At 50.7% G+C, this 20620-nt stretch overlaps 9 protein-coding genes across 9 annotated transcripts; 4 read left to right on the top strand and 5 right to left on the bottom strand.

Moving 5' to 3' along the window:
* Positions 1-112: 112 nt before the first annotated feature.
* Positions 113-2993, top strand: M438DRAFT_366455 (amino acid permease). The gene is made up of 9 exons (XM_029907879.1): positions 113-746; positions 808-895; positions 1019-1047; positions 1184-1308; positions 1359-1456; positions 1507-1586; positions 1641-1723; positions 1789-2741; positions 2794-2993. The coding sequence occupies exons 1-9, from the start codon at positions 509-511 to the stop codon at positions 2831-2833; spliced, it is 1734 nt and encodes a 577-aa protein (XP_029759253.1). The 5' UTR covers positions 113-508; the 3' UTR covers positions 2834-2993.
* Positions 2994-3036: 43 nt separating this feature from the next.
* M438DRAFT_346717 (uncharacterized protein) lies at positions 3037-4178 on the bottom strand. Its single transcript, XM_029905742.1, has 2 exons — positions 3391-4178; positions 3037-3323 (listed from the first exon to the last, which is right to left on the bottom strand). Exons 1-2 carry the CDS (start codon positions 3919-3921, stop codon positions 3204-3206), a joined length of 651 nt encoding a protein of 216 aa, XP_029759252.1. The 5' UTR covers positions 3922-4178; the 3' UTR covers positions 3037-3203.
* A 719-nt stretch (positions 4179-4897) lies between these two features.
* Positions 4898-7349, top strand: M438DRAFT_356468 (uncharacterized protein; the record flags this gene model as incomplete). The annotated part of the gene is made up of 2 exons (XM_029907102.1): positions 4898-5395; positions 5469-7349. The coding sequence occupies 2 exons, from the start codon at positions 4898-4900 to the stop codon at positions 7347-7349; spliced, it is 2379 nt and encodes a 792-aa protein (XP_029759251.1).
* A 1328-nt stretch (positions 7350-8677) lies between these two features.
* On the bottom strand, positions 8678-9803 carry M438DRAFT_276506 (uncharacterized protein; the record flags this gene model as incomplete). Its single annotated transcript, XM_029900860.1, has 3 exons — positions 8678-9403; positions 9526-9675; positions 9735-9803. The coding sequence occupies 3 exons, from the start codon at positions 9801-9803 to the stop codon at positions 8678-8680; spliced, it is 945 nt and encodes a 314-aa protein (XP_029759250.1).
* Positions 9804-10344: 541 nt separating this feature from the next.
* M438DRAFT_321303 (branched-chain-amino-acid aminotransferase) lies at positions 10345-12024 on the bottom strand. Its single transcript, XM_029902913.1, has 2 exons — positions 11409-12024; positions 10345-11354 (listed from the first exon to the last, which is right to left on the bottom strand). The coding sequence occupies exons 1-2, from the start codon at positions 11921-11923 to the stop codon at positions 10640-10642; spliced, it is 1230 nt and encodes a 409-aa protein (XP_029759249.1). The 5' UTR covers positions 11924-12024; the 3' UTR covers positions 10345-10639.
* Positions 12025-12135: 111 nt separating this feature from the next.
* M438DRAFT_406679 (kinase-like protein) lies at positions 12136-15228 on the top strand. Its single transcript, XM_029909861.1, has 2 exons — positions 12136-13725; positions 13781-15228. The coding sequence occupies exons 1-2, from the start codon at positions 12285-12287 to the stop codon at positions 15121-15123; spliced, it is 2784 nt and encodes a 927-aa protein (XP_029759248.1). The 5' UTR covers positions 12136-12284; the 3' UTR covers positions 15124-15228.
* A 295-nt stretch (positions 15229-15523) lies between these two features.
* M438DRAFT_366450 (mitochondrial carrier) lies at positions 15524-16871 on the bottom strand. The gene is made up of 3 exons (XM_029907878.1): positions 16793-16871; positions 16547-16736; positions 15524-16496 (listed from the first exon to the last, which is right to left on the bottom strand). Exons 1-3 carry the CDS (start codon positions 16823-16825, stop codon positions 15634-15636), a joined length of 1086 nt encoding a protein of 361 aa, XP_029759247.1. The 5' UTR covers positions 16826-16871; the 3' UTR covers positions 15524-15633.
* Positions 16872-17053: 182 nt separating this feature from the next.
* Positions 17054-17522, bottom strand: M438DRAFT_40697 (uncharacterized protein). Its single transcript, XM_029909875.1, has one exon. The coding sequence runs from the start codon at positions 17402-17404 to the stop codon at positions 17168-17170; it is 237 nt and encodes a 78-aa protein (XP_029759246.1). The 5' UTR covers positions 17405-17522; the 3' UTR covers positions 17054-17167.
* Positions 17523-17764: 242 nt separating this feature from the next.
* On the top strand, positions 17765-19221 carry M438DRAFT_321292 (uncharacterized protein; the record flags this gene model as incomplete). The annotated part of the gene is made up of 3 exons (XM_029902912.1): positions 17765-17968; positions 18028-18806; positions 18894-19221. 3 exons carry the CDS (start codon positions 17765-17767, stop codon positions 19219-19221), a joined length of 1311 nt encoding a protein of 436 aa, XP_029759245.1.
* Positions 19222-20620: the final 1399 nt, after the last annotated feature.

Here is a 20620-nt window from a genome sequence, read left to right as displayed (position 1 = left end):
GCGGAGCAGTTCGCAAGATAAGATTCGTTCTAGTGCGGTCTCGACGCGTTGAGAACTCGAAAAACAACTCCCACTTCGGCTTCTCACGTTTACCTCGGTTTGCAAGTGCGGTCACCGGCGGGTTGAAACCTTGTTGCGGCAATTGATTTGGAGGGAAAAAAGCCTTGTCACCTTGTCCTCAGACCTCTCAAGCCTCTTTATCTCACCATTGGACTGCGCCCGTGAAGGTCAACCTTCTTTCCAATTGCTATCGTCTTGATATCTTTCCCAAGCCTTGGTAAACTTGGCGAGTCATTCCAGGCCGGTTTTCTTGATAATTACAACACTTCTCCTCCCTGCATCATTCCCATCGTTCCATGGAGTTTGTGCCTGAGTTTTTCTGCCTACTCCTCAAACAAATCCATTAAACGCCCCAAGGGTTCAGAGCCTTACAAGCCACCAGCCACCAAATATCGAGCGGACATCTGTCGAAGGACATCCGGAATTAAGTCCGTTTTCAGCTGAAAGGATGAGGTCCTCTACGTCGCACGACGCGATCCACTCGTCCAGCATCGAACCTACAGGCAGTAGCGACACCGTCAAAGTCCGCCATTCCTCGAAAGCAGGCGTCGAAACATACAATGAAACGATCAGCTTGCCCGAATATGGAGGAGAATCCGGAGGATCCGTGGACTCGATCTCACTGGCCAAAGATGGAACCCACCGTCGCTTAAAGTCGCGTCACATCCAGCTTATCGGCATTGGAGGTAATGGATGTTCCCATCTCTCATCGACAAAGAACGAGTGAGGCTGACTACTTACGAAAAGGTACCATTGGTACTGCTCTTTACGTCTCCATCGGAAACGGTCTGCTCAATGGCGGACCTGCCAGTCTTTTCCTGGCATTCAGTATCTGGTAAGTCCGAATCAACTCCCTGTAACTAATTTCAAAAATGCGAAGCATGGCTGTTCAGCAACGACTTTAGCCTTTGCAAGTCAAATCATGTACAGTCAAGAATTGATTTAATACGAAATGCAGGTGCTCGTTCATCCTTGCAGTCACCATAAGTACGAATTCTTCCATCCCTGCTCTGTCCAGCTTGTGCAGTTTTGTCATGTCTCGGCATACCCTAGCGACACCTACCGGCCCAACGCAGCATGCCAAAGCGCCAATTATGTACCGTTGCTGATCTCGTGACTCCAGGCACTGCTGAAATGGTCACCTATCTACCCATCTCTTCTCCATTCATCAGATTCGCCAGTCGGTACATGGATGAAGCCATGGGATTCGCCGCTGGCTGGAACTTCTTTGTCTTCGAGGCGATTTTGGCATGTAGAACGGCAAGACTCTTCTCGAGCATTGGTCTAATGTCTTTCAGGTACCATTCGAAGTTACTGCTTGCAATGTTGTCATCCACTATTGGAGTGATATTGTCCCAGCTGGAGGCATCATTGCTATTGTGATCGTGCTCTACGCGTAGGTGTATCCAATGATAAGTACACAGTCAGCAGCTAATGACAGGACAGTCTGATCAACGTTCTCACTGTCGAGTGGTATGGCGAGACAGAGTTCTGGGCAGCACTCGGAAAGGTCTTGCTGATCATTGGTTAGTTTTCATCTTGCAGCATTCTTGCTGGACATTTCCTAACAGCACCATTAGGTCTCATCATTTTCACGTTCATCGTCATGCTGGGCGGTAACCCACTCGGCGACAGGTTTGGTTTCAGATACTGGAACAACCCTGTATGTAAACCCCGCATTGATCATAAGTTCTTGACAGAGATTTGCTAACCATGCCTCTTCTCCAGGGCGCTTTCGCACCACTCTACTACGGCGGCAATCTTGGCTACTTCCTCGGCTTCCTTCAATGTCTGATCCAAGCCTCTTTCACCATCGCTGGACCCGATTACGTCAGTATGGCTGCTGGTGAAGCCGAGAATCCTCGTGTTGTCATGCCCAAGGCTTTCAAGGCTGTATTCTACCGTCTGACCACTTTCTTCATGCTCGGCTCTCTCTGCGTTGGTATCTTGGTCCCTTACAACGACAAGGAGCTCATCGCAGCAACGACTGCCGGCCTTCCTGGTGCAGCAGCCTCGCCTTACGTGGTGGCCATGGACCGTCTTCGCATCAGTGTCCTTCCTCACATCGTTAACGCCATGGTCCTGGCTAGTGCCTTTTCAGCTGGTAACAGTTATGTCTACTGCGCCTCTCGTTCGCTCTATGGACTTGCGCTTGAGGGTAAAGCACCCAAGATTCTCACTCGCACCACTCGCCGTGGTGTCCCCATCTACTGCACCATTGTTGTGCTCTGTATCGCTTTGCTTGCTTTCTTGCAGGTCAGCTCGAACGCCGCTACAGTGCTCAAGTGGTTCATCAACCTGGTTACCGCTTCTCAATTGATCAACTACGCCGTCATGTGTATGACTTTCATCTGCTGGAAGCGTGCTTGCGACGCCCAAGGCTTTGACCGCAACACCCTTCCTTTCAAGGGTTGGGGTCAACCTTACCTCGCTTGGTATGGCTTTGTCGGTTGCACGGTCATGGCCTTCGTCGGCGGATACACCGTTTTCCTGCCTGGCAAGTGGGATGTTCCTACCTTCATCTTCAGTTACTTCATGATTGGCCTCTTCCCTGTCTTGTTCGTCGGATGGAAGTTTATCAAGAAGACAAAGTGGACCCCTGCCACGCAGGTCGATCTTCGAGGTGAAGTCGAAGAGATTGAAGAGTACCAGGCTTCTTTCGTGCCCTCAACTGCACAAGAGTAAGTGCATTGTCTATTGCCTTTGGAGGAGACGCTAACACATTTTCCGCAGCACCTACTTCGAGAAGGCCTTGGACAAACTTTTCGGATAATCGTCTTTCCAAGATCAGACCTCGATCTATCAATCGCAAGCTATCTCAAGAGGTTGCAGAGGCTACAGGACTCCGATCGATACTTTGCGAAATTAGTCAGCCAAATGTATGTTCGAATTTGGACTCGTTTCGGTGTTTCAGCAGTGTATTTAGTCATGGTTATCAGATCTTAAAGTCACATATATCTTATGTACATTTTCGATCCCCGAACATGATCGCCAACTCTTACTGTCATGGCATAGCCCTCAAGCTTAATCACCACAGCGTTACTGGTTAGATTGAGCGTTGCTAACGTGTCGTTGCTAACACCATGCTGTTTGGGCCACCCTGCTCCTACATCTGCTTGTATCAAGGTTCCATGATACACTTGTTATGTTACACTTGACACATATTGCAGACTAAAGAGATATTCTCTTGTGTGGTTTAAGGATGTTCTGGTCCAGATATTCGCAGGGTTCAGATCTGTCAACATGACGGCAATGATGGAGGCCTGCAATCAATTCGGTCAGCACAACACGACTCACGCCCGAATGCACACGCTTCGCATAAAAACATACCAATGACGTATCTACACCTGCACCAACGTCGAGTTCCCAAGCCGGATTGTTGCGAATCCTAGCAGTCACTCCTGGCGCCTCTTCTCCAGGAATCTTACGCGCCTCTACGATTTTCTGACCATTCAGGGAGATATCGTAAGTTGTATGTCGGACAGTCCTCGCTCGCACTTCTAGGACAACGCGTTCAACATTAGACGACGCCATGTTATCCATCGTGATGTCAAAATTGGACCACCCCTTCCACTTCATAGCCAATGAGAATTGGGGAGAGTGGGATTGGTCACTGACATCCTCAGGAAACTCGAGACACCATTGTTCCTTGAAGTTGAAATATCGCCTGCGAAGCTCAAATAGAGGCGTGTCTGTGGCAGAGTCCACGAGTTTGCGTCGACGACTGCTGCTTTTTCGGTCTCCGATGATCTCAAACAAGACACTCGGTCCGCGCGAAAGCAGGTAAAGTCGCTCTCGGAGCCTTGGAAGTGTTGTTTGACGATCAGCATGGTCGGCTCTGGAGTTATGTGCGCCGGACATATCGCGACTGCGCGATTACTGGACTGCATTGTGGTGTGTAATTGTGGCCGAATGTGATAAATTCGCAACGATCCTGATGGACAGACGATGAAAGCACTGCTATTGACCACCGAAAGATTGTGGGCGTGTTAAGACGTAGATTCCGACACACCAAAGCTTCTTTACGCAAGAGCCAAACTCATCTGGCTTCGTTAAGGGTTCCACAACTCCTTTGATGTCACGCCTTAACGATGCTGAAGGATTCATACTCGAATTTCTGAATCGGTGAAGGTTATCAAACCCACCTTTTCGATGACAACAGTCATCGACTATACATACTCGACGCGTGTCGCCGTAGAGCTCCATGGCTGGAATTGTTCTTGGTTGACCATGAGGTTTGAAGCAGGTCAAACATCGATTCAGCTGAAGGAAGGACTTGAAGTATGAGCCGCCGCTGTCTGAAGAAGCTCGAGTCACGTGATCAACAGACGGATGAGGGGCAGATTAACAAGTTCATCCTCGAACATCATCGATGCCAGGACCAAATTGCTGTGGCTTCCTTCAAGTACTGTGCCGCATGTTTCGGCCGTATGAGATTCAAGGTACTGACTCGGTTTCAGATCGGATCTCGGGACAGCATTGGACTCTGAACACGTCGCGTCGCGTCTGTTGTGCTCTTCAGCGACATCAGAGCATATCGATCCTCGGTGTGTAGTGAATGAGTACATCCAGAGACCGGGCCGCGTTGAACATCGAGACGACATGCCGTTGACATAAATTCCGGCTCCACACTAGGAAGGATGCCTTGATCTGACGGCATCTACTTCTTGGGACCAAGACACGAGTAAACACGGAGGTCTGGGCACAGACAGCATCCTTCTATTTTCAATCTTGATGTTCATCCACTTTCTCCTTGTCCTTTCCACCCAATGCTCCTGTGATTCACCTATCGAAAGGTATAATTCCTTTCGAGAACAGCGGGTGTCAAAACTCCACCATGTCGTTGAAAGCAGCCATCATGGCGTTGGGCCTGGCCACGGCTACAGTGTTTACTCAAGACAGCTCGCCCACGGAGCCATGTGCTCGACTTAGTGCCATAGCGACCGACAAGAATACCACATTCTTCCCAGCCGATCTAACGCTTGCATGCTTACGCTCAGTACCGCTTGCGAAGGCTGGCAATCTACTTCAACTATCTGGCCTGCGAGTCTTCCTTGAATTCCAAAGCGATCTCGAGTACCTCAAAGATCCCGTCGTCGGTCGCATATATCCTGGGGTCGATCTGCTAGCCGGCGTGGATAAACTTACATCCTTGCTTGAAGATGATTCTTATGATAATGAGTTCGACTTCCAGATGGATGTCTTCAAGCTCTTCTCATCGGCATATGATGGTCATCTGGCGTACGTGCCCGACATTCTGGACGTCTTTGTGTTCAGCAGGGTGCAGAGCGAGGAGTTGAGGGATGAGGTTGCAGATTATTTCTCATTGATATCGGTGGGTCGGGTCCCAGTCTTGATGACCTCGAATCGGGAGTATGGGGATTGCAGCTAACCCATTGTTCACCCAGGTCACGACCGATAACAACGATCTTCCTGACGTCTATGCATACAGCGACGTAGCTGCTCTGGTCAATCTCGACCAGTTCGATTACACTCCTTCACCTCTTACACAGATCAATGGCGAAGACGTCCTGAGCTGGCTGAACAGCTATGCGTCCCAGAATGGCCGATCTCAAGACCCTGATGCAAACTACAATGCATTGTTTTTGAACGTCCCAACCCTAGCATATCAGGGTGTCGAGACAAGCCACTTTGCTGTGTCTAGGTTCTTCCAAGGCAACAAAACTAACCTCGCCTTCGCCAACAACACCAATCGGGACGTGATGACTAGAGCACAGTTTCTGGCTAACAAGACACTGGAGGGACTGACTGATGGTGCAAGTTTCTTTGATAGATTTTGCACTCAGAACCTTACGGAGACGGTTTTGACTCAGACAGCCACACTAGTCAACGAAACACAGGAAGTACCCTCTGACCCGTCATCGCCAGCCGACAATTCACCACCTCATCCAGCCTATCCAAACCTTGTTATCAACTCCTCCGATAATAGTGTTGCGGGCTACTTCTCTGAGACATACGATTACCTTGCGATTCTCGCTATATCGAGTTTCTCGACAACTTCTGAGACGGAGTTTGAGGATGTTGTACGTGACTTCTTGGAGATGGCCAGTAACGACGATCGAACAAGCCTTGTTATTGATCTTCGTGGTAACGGTGGTGGTTCCATCTTTCTGGCTTACGACCTGTTCCGCCAACTGTTTCCACGAGAGGCCCCGTATGGTGCAGGCAATTACCGCGCAAACGAGTTGCACGATTTTACTGGACGGCTTGCAAGCGACAATATAGCCCAGCTCCGTGCTGCTTACCCAGATCTGGCCAAATCTGGTGCTGACGGTGTGGTCCTGAACAGTTTCAACTATCGCGAGCCTTTGACTGTAGAGAATGAGGCATTCACCTCCTGGCAAGACTTTTTCGGTCCACATGAAAATTACGGAGGAAACTTTACATCTCTCAATCGCTTCAATCTAACGGACATATCTGCAACAACAATACCTATATCCGGCTACGCAGAGAACGGATCAGCCACCTCACAATCCCAACCTTTCATGGGCGAAAGCATAGTCCTCTTACACGACGGTACATGCGCATCGACCTGCGCCATATTCAGCGAATTCATGTCCTCTCAGATGGGTATCTGGTCCGTGGTAGCAGGAGGAAGACCACAAGCCGGACCCATGCAGGGCGTCGGCGGCGTCAAGGGCAGCCAAGTCCAAGGCATGTTCGTCTTATACAGTATCATCACGACCATCATCTCCACCGCTCCACTCACAGACCAACTCGGCTTCATCGCCAAATTCGGCAACAACGTTATCGAATCAACCACACAAGCACTTTCCCGCGCTGCTGCTGGAAGCTCGCTGTTCGTCCAAGCCAGTTTGAATTTCCGAAATAACATCCGCGAAGGAGATGAATCAGAAACACCGTTGCAACATATTTACGAAGCAGCGGATTGTAGGTTCTTCTATACGGCTGGGATGTATGTCGATCAATCTGCTGTTTGGGACAAAGCGTACGATGCTACTTGGGGGAGTATGGAATGTGTTGGTGGGTCCACCGAGCATCCATCTTCTGTCACTGGAGGTAGAAACATCACTGCTGGGCCACCAGATGTAGCGAGGAACTTCTTTGGAGGTAATGGGACTATGTATATGGGTGAGATATTCAACTCCACCACATCCCAAGGAAATAACACTAGTTCTGGAGGGGACGGAGATGGCGGTGATGGAAACAACGAGGATTCCAAAGATAAGAATGGAAGCATTATGCTTTCTACACCTTGGCTACTGACTTTAGCGGTGACTCTGCTCACCAGCTTGCTTGTCCTCTGATCTCATTCTCTGATTTCAGCACTATCCAAACAGCCAAACTACAAAACCTCAATCCTATCCCGTACACATGCTCAAAACCACTTCCCTTACCCAGAATATTGGAAACCCTCTTTGACACCCGCATCCCTTCTCAACCGCGCTTTATACCCGTCACTAGTAGTCCCACTCCAATGGCCTTGTGGTTGAGATGCGTCATCGGGCTCATAGCGAGTTTTTGGGTTTGAAGTGTGTATCATGAGAGTCAAGAGAACACAGTAGCGCCAATGTGTTGTGCTGCTGGGGTAGATTTTGGATGGAGCGAGATATCGATTCTTCTTACTAATGGTGCTGTCTTCTGGTTGCCGTAGTTGGTTTGATTGGGTATTTGACATGACGGTAGAGTAAAACCGAGATATAGAAAAACAAGAGAGCTGTACGCGTATGGGAAAGGGAGCGCGGGCTGTACTCGTTATTTTGGAGACTATAACGTATAGGCAAGAGTTATGTGTGTTTTGCGTCATTGGAGTTGAAGATCGCTTCTTTCGCGAGATTATTGGTTTGATTATACCGCAAGGGCATCGATACACAAGAGTTTTGGATGCGGTTCTTGGTATTCATGGAAGCTCGTCATGACAAGTCTTACACGGTGCTTGTGGTGACTCTCGAAAGGTAGTAGGAGGGGCCTGGCATTATAGTCTGAGGACCAAAGTCATCCAGAGGAGAAACGTACAAAAGAAGAGCCTAGCGTGAGAAGTGAACACTAGAGTAATGTAAGAAATACAAGCAAATCTAGCATGGTGGATTTGTGCAGAGTGTGAGAGGTCACCTGCAACATATCTGAGTCGAACAGGAGTGGTTCAGCAAAGACGCGATATAGAAGGGGAGACATCTGATTACAAGCTACATGTTTACAGGTCTCTCTTCTCTCTTTAACGTGACCTCAAGGGTCGTCGAAAACAAATCAACCTTGTTTCCCAATCCTTCACTGAACGTCCAACGACGACAAGATTTTCGTCCCTTGCCTCCGATTTCCTCGCCCAACGAGATTTCCTCCTTTCTTTCTTCAAACTCTGATTCGTCTCTGAGGAGCCAATCGCCTTCTGATGCCCTGTTCGACCAACTTCAATAGCTGACGCAAGAGGTTCAAGCGCCTTTGCCATAGCAGCAATTGCTGGAAAACGTCTGGTGCTCTGAAGATTGAGAGACACGTTGATTGGAAGATGAAGCTTTGAAGACAGTTGAGTTGGTTCAAGTCAAGCGTGCGAGCAGCTTCTTCTTGATGGAAGAGAGCTCTTGACGAACACTGTGACTATGTCAGTAGACCATGGGTGTAGGTTGACTAGTGGTACTTACAGGCTGGTGATACCGGTCTTCTTCTTCTTGACGGCAGGCAGATAGACGATGTGAGGAGGGTGCGAGGTCAGAGCAGCAGGGAAAGGATGGATGGTAGGCTGAGGCATTCCGATGACGATGTTTCTGGCAGCAGCGTTCTGAGCTCTCTGAGCGCGGATCTGTCTAGCCAAAAACGATCTTGGAGTGGGGCCCATGGCGGCTTCAGCGGCGATCAGCTCAGCCTGAGCGTTGACGAAGCGCTCTTCCTTTGACAGCCAGAGATCACCTCCTGAAAGAGTTCTGACGCGTTCGCCAACAGCGAAGAACATGGCGACGAGAACGGAGCCATCCATCAGTTCACCGTCAAGAGCCATGTCCTTGAAGGTTTGGTTAGCGATCAGGGTCTCGATCTGCTCGGTGCACATCTTGATGGTGAGTTCCTGAAGGTAAGGATCGGCCATGACAGGGGCATCGGGTCCAAGAATCTTCTGCAAGGCCATAGGGAAATAGGCTTTGTCTGCGAGTGGGGTGGCTTCGAGGAAGAAGTTCTGAGCAGCAGCCCTGCGGAGGGAAGGGATGTCGTACTGCTCGCCCAACATGTACATGTCGAGATGGAAGTCGAGGCCCATCGATTCGCGTGCATGGATGGTGGTGTAGGGGGTTCCGTGGAGGAAACGGAGCATAGCATAAACATGTCTGCGGTTGTCTTCATCGCCAAGGTCGACCACATCAGCGGTGGCGATCTGGAGGTCAATATGTTAGTAATTGAGCCAGACCGACAAGAGAGGAGCAGCAAGGAGAACATGGCAGAGGATGAAGGGAAAGATCGGGTTGGACGATGACAGGAAATGCAATGGCGACTCACAGGGAAAGCGCCATCGAATGCGCGTCTGAAGAAGCCAGACTTCTCGCTGAGGGTGGCCTTCACGGAATAGAATTCGAAGCGACGACCGCCAAAGCGGACGACGATGTCAGAATCAACGGCATTGGTGCAGTTGTAGACTCTGGGACGGAACTGTTGCGCAAGATTAGTTATGCGCAGTTGAGTCACTAGTGCAGATAGACTTGACTTACACCATGACCATGCCAGCCAGGCTGCATACCCCAGGACTCGACACCATCGTTGATGGAAACAGCCTCCATATCGTCAAGAGATTCGAATGACGACGTGATTGACTGGTTGGCGTAGAAGTCCGAGTCTGAGTGGTTGGCCCAGTGGCGGCGCATGTCACTGGCATCCGGACCGGACCATGAGCGCGAGCGACTCATAGTGCTGTAGACACCCCGGCCCATCGTGCGACGTGATTCGTCGATGGACATGATTCGCCGATGAGGTGAAGTGAGAGGTAATGTTGTGTTTCGAAAAGTGTAGTGCAAAAGTGTTGTGATCAAGCAATTGAGACAGCGCAGAAATTCGGTCTATAAGACAAACACCAAACAATCCGAATCCATTCAATCAAGGCGCCTTGACCACCTCGTCTCGTCAAGAGCACCAACAATAACACCTGATCTGGCGATAGTCACATGAGCTGCTTCACTTTTGTTCGTTCCTCGCAGCTTGGAGCCCTCACATTCGAGGACAGGCCTGGGACATGTCTCTACGACTCCATGAACTTCCAACGGGAGTTTCCTTTTTACGGGGACGTGAATCAGACACAAGGAAGAAGACGAGAAATGCAGGGACGATTTATTGGGGTGAAAGGCAGAGGGCTATATGAACAGAGAATTAAACGAACCTCCAGAGGGTAATTGAGGGCCTTCCAGCATCGATACGCGGTTGCCAACCTTTGGTTAATGATGCTCTCAGATGGACCTTCGATCATATCAAGATTTCCTCGAGGCTGGTGGGACATTTTGACACTTGCGGTTCGGCGCCGAGCTCTACGCAGCAACTTGTGCCGTCTCCTGCTGCTTCTTGCAGCCTGCAATATTGTCAGGAATATCCGGCATATCAACTAGAGTTGGATGTTGTTGCCAGCTTAAATCTGAAGACTCCAGGGGTGAGTCTCGTCACCGTATTGGATGCCTTCGATCCAGTCCTTCATACGCTGGGCGATGGGGCCAGCCTCCTTGTCGGCCTCGAGACCACAGTTGATCATCGAGTTCTTCCAGCCAATGTTGCGAACAGGACTGACAACAGCAGCGGTACCAGCACCAAAGACTTCGAGCATGCGTCCCTCCTTGTCAGCCTCGGCAAGCTCTCTCACAGAGAATCTACGCTCGTTGACCTCCCAGCCCTCGGGAACAAGACGCTCACGGGCAAGCTCGAGGATAGAGTCGCGGGTAACACCCTCAAGGATGGTTCCATCAAGGGGAGCGGTCATCAACTCCTTCTTACCGTCCTTGTTGACGATGGCAGCAAACAAGTTCATGGTTCCGACCTCAGTGACCCACTCTTCACCACCCTCCTCGAACAACCACAAGTTCTGGTGGAAGCCACGAGAGGCGGCTTCCATCTGAGGAACGATGCAGGGAGCGTAGTTTGCACCGAGCTTGCTGTTTCCGACACCACCGGGCCATGCACGAACAGCGTATGTGGTTGCTTCTAATGAGACGGCCTTGAAGCCAGTAGGATAGTAAGGACCGACGGGAGAGGCGATGACGTAGAGAAGGGCAGAGCCTGGCGGGCCAACACCGAGAGTGCGTTGTGTGCCGATCATGGTAGGACGAAGGTAGAGGGAGTAGCCACGGGCACTTCACGGGTGTTAGTCAGGAGTAGACGTTGACAGTAGGTTGCTACCAACTCACGCAGGAATGAAGCGCTCATCGGTCTTGACAAACTGAGAGATGAGATCAATCATGGCCTTCTGATCGAACTTGGGTAGAGCAATGCGGGATGATGATCTGTTCAAGCGGGCCATGTTCTTGTCGGGACGGAACAGACGAATGTTGCCCTTCTCATCCTTGTATGCCTTCATACCCTCGAAGCACTCAAAGGCGTAGTGGAAGACGCAGGTGGCCGGGTCGAGCGAGAGGTTCTGGTAGGGAGTGATGCGAGGAGCCTGCCAGCCGTCGGTCGCCGTCCACTCGAGAGAGAGCATGTGGTCGGTGAAGTGCTTGCCAAAGACCAGCTCATCATTGGGGATCAATTCCTTGGGAGTCGTCGTCTTGGTGATGGTCAATTTGGAGTTGTCAATCGTCGTCAACTTGGGGTTCGACACGTCGTGTGCGGCCATGGCGTAGCATCGCGTTTGGGAGCCATTGACCAGGCGGAAGCTACGGGACGCCGCCCGTGTTGACCGAAATCCGCAAGAAGACAGCATTGTGGGTATGAGGAAGGAACGAAGGGCAACAGAGACAGAGTTATACCTATCCAATCGCAATGAGTCAAGATAATTTCCCCGGTCCTGACGGCATGCGGGCAAGGGCGCGGGAGAGTGACCGGACATCCATCGGCGCCGTCATCGGAGCCGTATCCTTATACAGAGCTCGGGCCTCCTGAACCCTGAAATAGGTGCGAGGCTTCCTTGCGTATTGTCATCGTATATATCGAATTGCCCTCCTGTTCCTGCTCCTGCCTTGCTGTCAAGCTGTTCGCTCCTTCCCTGTCGCGTCTCGCTTTTGAGCCTTCACCCTCATCAACCACTTTCCTATGGAACCCTGAATCTCCCTCCAACAGTCGCCATGTTTTTGTCAGCGCTCAAGTCATTCACGTCCAACATTGGATCCAACTACAGCATTGCTCCCCAACCTAGCTCGACGTCTGGACCATGGAAAATATTCGATGCCAAGAAGAAGTCGACAGGCAAGGCCGCCTCGGTCTTCATCTTCGACAAAAAATCCCTCGAGCCTTCAGCCAGTTCCCTTGGGGGTGGTCGCGGTAATTCATCGTCGGTCAAGCGAGCTCAAGAGGAGGTCATCGATCGCTTGAAAAAGGAGGCAAGCTCTCTGGCACGTCTGAGGCATCCTAGCGTCCTGGAACTAGCCGAGCCTATTGAAGAGACCCGCAGCGGTGGTCTTATGTTTGCGACAGAACAGGTCACAGTCTCGCTGGCTGCACTATTGGCAGAGAAGGACGAGCAAGAAAGAGCTGGGAGAGGCGCTGGTAGAAACAGCCGTTATGTTGTCCGAGGAAACGATGGCCAAGATGAGATTCGTGAACTCGAATTGGACGAGTTGGAAATACAAAAGGGTCTCCTGCAAATCGCAAAGGGGCTGGAGTTTCTTCATCAAAGTGCCAAACTGGTACACGCCAACTTGACACCGGAGGCCATATTCGTCAATGCAAAATCAGACTGGAAGATTTCGGGACTGGCTTTCTCGACTCCGTTCTCTGACTCTGCATCTTCTCCGTCTTTATCACTATCCGAAGTGCTGAATCACGATCCTCGACTTCCGCCAACAGTTCAGCTCAATCTCGACTATACTTCTCCTGATTTTGTCATCGACAACAACATCAACCCCTCAGCCGACATGTTCTCCCTGGGTCTTCTCATCATCGCCCTCTACAACTCACCGCATCGCAGTCCTATCGAGACACACGAGAGTCTTTCAGCTTATCGTCGAACCTTTTCATCATCCTCTTCCGTGCCTAATCAGACCAACAACTACCTATCCTCTGTACCACTGCCCAAGAACCTCTCGTCTGAGCTTTTACCACGCTTAATTACCCGTCGTCCAGCACAACGTCTCAACGCCATGGAGTTTCAACAAGCTCAATACTTTGACAACATCCTAGTATCTACTATCCGCTTCTTAGATGACTTGCCGGCCAAGACGCCCACTGAGAAAGCTCAATTCATGCGAGGGCTTGCCAAAATTATGCCACAGTTCCCCAAGTCTGTTCTCGAACGAAAACTGCTACCTGCTCTACTTGAGGAGATGAAAGACCGCGAATTGCTGGCTCCCATTTTACTGAACGTCTTTGCTATCATCAAAGCTTCACCGTCGGGTAAACGTGCGTTTACTGACAAGGTCATCCCAAGATTGAGAGACATTTTCCTCACTCAGGGAAATGCAAAGACCACTGCCGAGCGAGACCCTACTAAGGAGGCCGGTCTGATGATTGTGCTTGAGAACATGAAGGTCGTGGCGGACAACTGTTCTGGCAAAGAGTTTAGAGATGGTGAGCTCAGTGGACAATTGATGCCAAACTCGGTACAATATGCTAACTACTATAGACATCCTCCCAATCATCGCTCTGGGTCTGAGCTCTCCAACTCATGCTGTCGTTGACGCTGCTCTCTCGACCTTACCCGCCGTATTGCCTGCACTAGATTACAGTACCATCAAGAATGAGTTGTTCCCAGTGATCGCAGGTGTCTTCGCGCACACAAACTCTCTTGGCATCAAGATTCGCGGTCTTGAAGCCTTCTACACCTTGTGTGGTGGTACGGCTGAGAAAGACTCCATCAGTGACGGGCTTGATGGTGTCAGCATCTCTCAAGACTCTTCTAAGCTCAGCAGCAGCCAGGTGCTCGACAAGTATACTATCCAAGAAAAGGTTGTGCCAATGATGAAGGGTATCAAGACCAAAGAGCCTGGTGTTATGATGGCTGCACTCAAGGTATTCAGACAGATTGGTCAAGTTGTTGATTCTGACTTCCTCGCCATGGAAGCCTTGCCTATTCTCTGGAGTTTCAGTCTTGGTCCACTTCTGGACCTTGAACAATTCCAAGAATTCATGACTTTGATCAAATCACTCTCATCCCGGATCGAACGAGAACATACGCGCAAACTCCAAGAGCTCTCTTCAAGCAATGGTGGAGGCTCGACAAGATCAGGGGCCAAACAGCCAACTGCGTTCCAAACTAGCACAAACACCAATGGAGGTGATGTCGACTTTGCAAGCTTGGTTAGTGGTAGGAAGGGCAATGCTACTCCAGACATCATGAACGACTGGGGCCCACCAGCTGCCAAACCTGCTTCGTCACAATTCTCGGCTACCATCTCTCCGTCACCCGCAGGTTCAAACTTCACATCATGGTCGAGTGCTGCGCCATCACAACCACCACGTCAAAATAACTCACTTAGTTCTTTGCAAGCTTCCGCCAATCAGAGGACAGTCACGCCAGATCAAAGTCAAAACCTCAACAGCTCGTTTGCCGCTCTCACACCTGCATCGCCCTACAATGCGCCACTGCAGCCTACGACACGTCAACCTTCCAGTCTAAACTCGAGCTTCACATCACCGCCTCTCAACCCCACGGTCCCCAGCAACAACTCATCCTCGATCAACTGGACCGCAGCCACCATGCCGCCAAGCTCTTCTACGTGGTCATCTCAGCAGCGACCAATGAATGGCGGCATTCTCCCTCCACCAACGCAAAGAACGTCCTCATTCACAATACCTCCACCTCCTGCCTCCACATCACAAACACCAGTGAGCTCAAACTCGTATTCAGCGTTCTCAATGCCAGTCATGCAACCACAACAGCAACAGAGACAGGCACTACAACAACAGACACAACAACAACAAGCTGCTCAAACAAGTGGTCTAGACAAATATCAAAGCTTGATTTAGAAGTTACGGTATCATATAGTCAGCCAAAAAAAATACTCATAGATTCAATGCACGAAGCGATAGTACACAATGTAAAATCCATAACGAAGAAGACAGTGACGTGCGCGTATAGTATCTCCGTATTCTGTAACTGATCACTTTCGGCCATCTCCGCCGACCGCGACATAGTCCATCCAGACTGCCGGGATGCACGATGTTCTTGACCTTGATAAACTCTCTCGTAGAGAAGCTCTACTTACCTAGCTTCCAGTGGAGTATATCTCTAACATGGCACAAATCGTGCACCGCTACAATTACACGCGCGATGGAGATCTACATATTTGGAGGAGACGCGACCGCGAAGATTGACGTTGGAAGCAAGCAAACACTCGTTGGCACCTGTGGGCGAGTTGGTTTCGCTGCGTACGTCAAAGACTCGCGATGTCTTCAGATACCTACAGTACATGCAGTTGAGTAGATTTGGACTTGCTCTATCTGTATGGTCGTATATACATTATCTCTATAGCTCTATCATATATCTTCGTCATCAATGTCCTCACCTCTCCTTTGTGCCAAGTAAACGCGACCGCTCTCGTAGACACCGAGGTAAAGACCAGATCCTATCAATGTCCAGACCGCTCTCAAAGCACCACCACGGAAGAGTCCTTTGACAACACCTTGATCGGCGATGATCTCTCTTGCAATTTGTATGCTTCCTTTTCTCGACACAGGTTTCGCGACATTTTGGATGGCGTCTTTGAGACCTTCTTTGCTGTTTTGGATTGCGCCTTTTAGACCTGCTCCATTGCTTTGGACTGAGCGACCCATTGCGTCGACTGGGCCGCTAGACTTTGATTTGGCATTGTTTCCTTGGTCTTCGGCTGCGCTGGAGGCTGCTGCTAACATGATGCGTGTCTTGACCACATCGACTGGGGTGGTCACGACAGCGGCGAAAGCACCCGCTGATCCTGCACTGGCGGCTGTGATCAGACCGTTCTCCAGTAGAGTATTCGTCCTCGTTCCTCTATCTTCTCTATGCTTTTTGATTCCTTCCTTGAGTTTTTCAAATATAGGGAACTGCAATGCTGTGAAGGGCAGATTACGGCCTGCCAGGGCGGTGTATCCTCTCCATAATGCCAGTGGGTTTGATCTGAACTTTGCGATTGTCTGGAGTGTCGCGTTGGCTTTGTCGCCTTTTGCTGTATCGACCATTTGTGCATTTTGCTTGATCACTTCGGCGGGTGTGAGGATGGCGCAAGAGACCAGTTCTGCTATCGAGGATGCGGCGGAGTGGATGAGAGGTTGTGGTAGTAATGGTGAGGAGCCGGAGAAGGTGGGGTTGTATCTGGTGAATGTGGACTTGACGCCCTCGTAGGTGGTGAAGAATGCTCCTGCTAGATATAGTCAGATTGACTGCATTCGTCGATTGAGGCGTACTGCATACAAGAGGGTAGAGTGGCTATGATGACACTGCCAACGCCTTGGTATAGACCTCGAAAGAGGACTTGCTTGTTGACAGCATTGGTGGCTTTGTCGAGATACAATCGGTTGTAATCAGGCGATTGAAATCTAGTCTTGAGTGTATCAAGAGGGTAGACAAGAAGATCGACCGTGAAAGCAGCAAACGCGCCGGCCTGGAAATGGTTGTTAGATGGACCTTGCACCTATGCAATGTTTCGCGAAGCCTCACAATCAGGATATCGGTCGAGTTGTTTCCAGCCATATTTCTAGAAAGCTGCCGAGACGTGCAGCAAGTACCTATACAAAGTTGGATAGGTTTGCCAATGTTGAGTGGGTGCTCAAGTATCGGAGTATTTTCCAGAGGCGCATGCATCATGCCGTCATCGGTTTGCTGTTTTGCGGAGACATGCCTTTTGGCTTCAACCTCACCTCTTTCATCCCACCCTTGTCTTTGAAACAATTGGCCCAAAGGAACGCGTCTTCTTCGTCCGGACTTGTGGTTAAATGTAGAGCTACTATTGCTGCACAACGATCATTGCTTGACACCGGTCCGGGAGGCTTCGATGTCGCGTCGTTGGATATCGCGATGCGCTCCTAATATTAGCTATATGCTTGCCCTCTGAGGAGTCATGTGGACAGCCTGGGTTGGGAAACCTCGGGGGCGTGATCCGTGACTGAATTGGTTGCAGCAGGCCTCACACAGAACGGTAAGAATGCTTGGATGGTAAGAAGCCAACATGGTGATCATCAAGCTCCTTGTCGCGCTCCTGAAAGGAAACATGAAGGAATAGATGGAGAGGCAGGTGAGGGTGGTCCAAATCCCGCGTAATTGACCAAGCATGCTCCTGCCTCTTTGGTCAGAAGTTGCTGGACATCTTCAAGGTCTTTCCGGGTCCCTAACACACATCTACCTTTCGTGGTCTCGGATCTTGTCCTTGTAGTGACTATAACCTTCATCACACCTCGGCCTCAGTCGTCAATATCGTCCTTACTCACTTAGTTTGAGCTCGGTAGCAAGAGCGTACCTTCCTCTTTCGTCAATAACCTTCGCAAACTGCGTGAGCTTGCTCCATCGCCGTCTCTTTCACCCCGTGCATTGCTTGGACCGCATCGTCGCAGCAAGCGCGAGTTGATTGTCACCCGTCAACATTTAACTTACCTTCTTCCACAGCATCTCAACCCACTCCTCATCCCGTCCATCATGGCTTCCCACGGCGGACAACTCACCTTTGCTCAGAAGAGAATGATGGCAATGCAGGCCAACGCTAGGAACTCGAGTCTGGCATCCTCGCAGTACTCCGCCAGTCTGCACCCTACACCTACATCTGTGCCTTTCCCCGGCGATGTCGAGATGCACGATGTTTCGGCAGCAACAAGCACTGACGGCAGCCCTCTCAATGATCCTGTAAGTACTTTTCCAAAATTCACTCGAACTCAACTGACCTTGGACTTCCTGCCTCTTAGTCCCACCCACGCGTCAACTCGATCTTCTCGGCCTCAGCAAAGCCATTCACTCCTCCTTCCACCATGATTGTCTCCTCCAGCATGGCTCCCTCTTCTGCCTTGCCCATCACCTCTACCATGGCCCCTCCCATCACTCCTGCTAAGAGGGCCCCTCCTCACCGCGCTTTGAAGGGACAGACTCCTCAAACTCCTCTGGTCCCCGTCAACACTCCCATCGTTGCCACCAAGCCGGAAACTCCTATCACTCATATTTTGAGTGACCACAGTGCCGCACCTTCTCCCAAGCGTCGCGCTGGCCCTCACTCAAAGCTGGGCCCTCACGCTCAAAAGGCTCGCTCGAGTGTCCCGGCCACCAGTGTCGACTCCAGTTCGCCTGTTCAAGTCTCGGTCGCTTCTAAGGCTACCACGCCTGCCAAGGATGTATGGGTCGATGTCCAGCAGGCGAAGCCCGAGCCTGAAACTTGGGTCGAGGTTCAGGATGCCCAGATCGTTGACGTTGAACAGTCTGAGCCTGAGCAAGTAGAGATGGATATTGAGCAGTCTTCCATCCAGGCCACTCTGGGTTCCTCGGCCCAGGATTGGGGCACTCCTGCTATTGTCCAGTCCTCTCCAGTCGCCGAGACTCAAGAGTGGGGCATACCTGCTGCCGTCAAGGTTGAACAGTCGTCCCCTCAGCCCAAGCCCCTCCAGCAGACGGCTGCACCTGAAGTCGTTCCCGACCCACCCACTCCTAAGGCTGCTCACCCCGCGCATCAGCAGCAAGCCAAGGTCAAGACCGAGTCCACCGAGGTTGCTTCGTCGAAGGAAGTAAGTTTTGATCATGGTATCTCAAACTTCATGCTTACTGACTGGGTTCGACAGATGAGCACCGAATCCACCACCACTCGTCGTTACGGTCGCCATGAGTACTTGTCCATGTTGCTCGACATGAATGACACTGCCAAGGGCCGAGAGCTTATCCGTGCTTTCGCTGATCACATCCATGCTGGTGGCAATACTAGTATGAATGATGTGGCTGCCCCTGACGCTGAGCAGGAAATCTTTATGGAGGTTTCTAGCGGCAGCCGTCTTGGAGCCACCGTTCCTCAGAACACCGCTCTAGGCAATGTCATCAAGCAGGTCGCCAAGATGGCTCATGTTGATGAATCTGAGGTCTGTGTCATTCTGAAGGTCGGCGACAAGGGTTCCGCCTAGACAGCCAACTTGTTAGCATGATCTTGAAAGTCTCGTCTGGGCTTGGGTCAGCGACCACTGCTTCTGATGGACAACTACCTACAGATCAATATGAGCATCTTGCTTTTCGATGAATTGATCAAGGTGCAACCACCCCAAAGCAAAAAGGAAGGAAGGTTTGGGCGAGGAGGACACGTCAAATATGGAGGAAGCTGCTGTCTACCAGGGATGTTCAAGGCGCAAGAGCGCGAACACCACAGATAAATAATTGCTTCAATCAAAAGTTTTGCACCGTGTCGCATCCATGTCAATCTTGGTGAGGATAATCTTCGCGGCGCACGCTGGCGTGTGCGTAAGTCGAATTCTAGGATTCGACAAATCACGCCTCTCAGCTGTTTGTTACGACGAAGCCACTCGACATCTCAACGTCCCGAAATCGTAACATCGCCAACAACATCGCCAAGTGGCGTATCATAACGGACATTGATAAGCAGCATTCCTTATCATGTCGTCACGCTCGAAGTAAGCAACTGTTCACTTTCCTGCGTGGTCTGTCTTGTCTGAATCGATTTATAGCGCCAACGGAAAGCGCACTGCCATCTCGAGTGACAAAGACACTAATGCGCGAGTTCCTCAACTCCGTCGTCCACGTCAGCCTGGAGATCCTCTGACCTCCAATCATGCCTCGCCTTTTAGCCCTGGCCAGCAGCAAACCCTCGGAGACATGGATAGCGCATTCCAGACCTTGTCAGTCGGTCTTCAAGGTGTCAAACAGTATGTGGCTCACTTGGAGGAGCTCCTGTTGGAGCTTCATAGCCCTCAATCGATTCAATACCATGTTGCTCGCTTGAAGGCTAGAGATAGCGTTGCTGAGCGTCAATCTGCCCGCGGTCGCCAGAGAACTGATCTTGACTCACCTCAGCATAACGCTGCTGGGGAAAGTGATTCTGAGACCTTGTTCATCCCTGAGCGCGGTGTTAGCAGCAGAAAGCGCATGCAAAGCGTTGAAGCCGAATTGTCTTCCAAGAAGGCGCGCGTTGGTTCTTCGACCTGTTCAGGAGATCCTACTGACCTGGGCAAAAGCCTTCTGAGCCGTCCCGGCCGCCTTAACAGTAGCTCGTCTGATACTATCTCACCAAAGACTGCTCGTAAGCCATCAACAAGCATCCAACAGACCGCTACGGCTCAGAGGGCTGCTGAGACTCGTCAAACCACTACGACTCAACAAGCCGTCACGGCCCAGCCCACCACCTTCCAGATGGCAAAACGTCTATCGATGGACCATTCAGTCAAGCTGCAGGAGATTGCCAAAGGCTTGGCTAAAGACAAATCATCAAAGCACCCGTTCTATCCAGCTTGCCGTTGGAATGAACGACCTACCTCGAACTTCCAAGCTGCACCAAAGCCAGCCCCAGCCGAG

The sequence above is a fragment of the Aureobasidium pullulans genome (assembly GCF_000721785.1).
Source record: "Aureobasidium pullulans EXF-150 unplaced genomic scaffold scaffold_12, whole genome shotgun sequence".
NCBI lineage: Eukaryota > Fungi > Ascomycota > Dothideomycetes > Dothideales > Saccotheciaceae > Aureobasidium > Aureobasidium pullulans.
The sequence above is the reverse complement of the archived record's forward strand: the minus strand, read 5'-3'. Positions and strand labels throughout refer to the sequence as shown.

Excerpts from the sequence above, each read along its gene's own strand:
- M438DRAFT_366455 (XM_029907879.1), top strand. The coding sequence starts at position 509 with ATGAGGTCCTCTACGTCGCACGACGCGATCCACTCGTCCAGCATCGAA. Across the intron at positions 747-807 it reads CCAGCTTATCGGCATTGGAG|GTACCATTGGTACTGCTCTT; the intron begins GTAATGGATGTT and ends ACTTACGAAAAG. Across the intron at positions 1,048-1,183 it reads CATCCTTGCAGTCACCATAA|GCACTGCTGAAATGGTCACC; the intron begins GTACGAATTCTT and ends TCGTGACTCCAG.
- M438DRAFT_346717 (XM_029905742.1), bottom strand. The coding sequence starts at position 3,921 with ATGTCCGGCGCACATAACTCCAGAGCCGACCATGCTGATCGTCAAACA. Across the intron at positions 3,324-3,390 it reads CAGGTGTAGATACGTCATTG|GCCTCCATCATTGCCGTCAT; the intron begins GTATGTTTTTAT and ends AATTGATTGCAG.
- M438DRAFT_321303 (XM_029902913.1), bottom strand. The coding sequence starts at position 11,923 with ATGCTGTCTTCTTGCGGATTTCGGTCAACACGGGCGGCGTCCCGTAGC. Across the intron at positions 11,355-11,408 it reads GATGAGCGCTTCATTCCTGC|TGCCCGTGGCTACTCCCTCT; the intron begins GTGAGTTGGTAG and ends ACACCCGTGAAG.
- M438DRAFT_406679 (XM_029909861.1), top strand. The coding sequence starts at position 12,285 with ATGTTTTTGTCAGCGCTCAAGTCATTCACGTCCAACATTGGATCCAAC. Across the intron at positions 13,726-13,780 it reads TGGCAAAGAGTTTAGAGATG|ACATCCTCCCAATCATCGCT; the intron begins GTGAGCTCAGTG and ends TAACTACTATAG.
- M438DRAFT_366450 (XM_029907878.1), bottom strand. The coding sequence starts at position 16,825 with ATGGCTGGAAACAACTCGACCGATATCCTGATT. Across the intron at positions 16,737-16,792 it reads ACTCGACCGATATCCTGATT|GCCGGCGCGTTTGCTGCTTT; the intron begins GTGAGGCTTCGC and ends AACCATTTCCAG. Across the intron at positions 16,497-16,546 it reads CATAGCCACTCTACCCTCTT|CAGGAGCATTCTTCACCACC; the intron begins GTATGCAGTACG and ends GACTATATCTAG.
- M438DRAFT_40697 (XM_029909875.1), bottom strand. The coding sequence starts at position 17,404 with ATGCTTGGTCAATTACGCGGGATTTGGACCACCCTCACCTGCCTCTCC.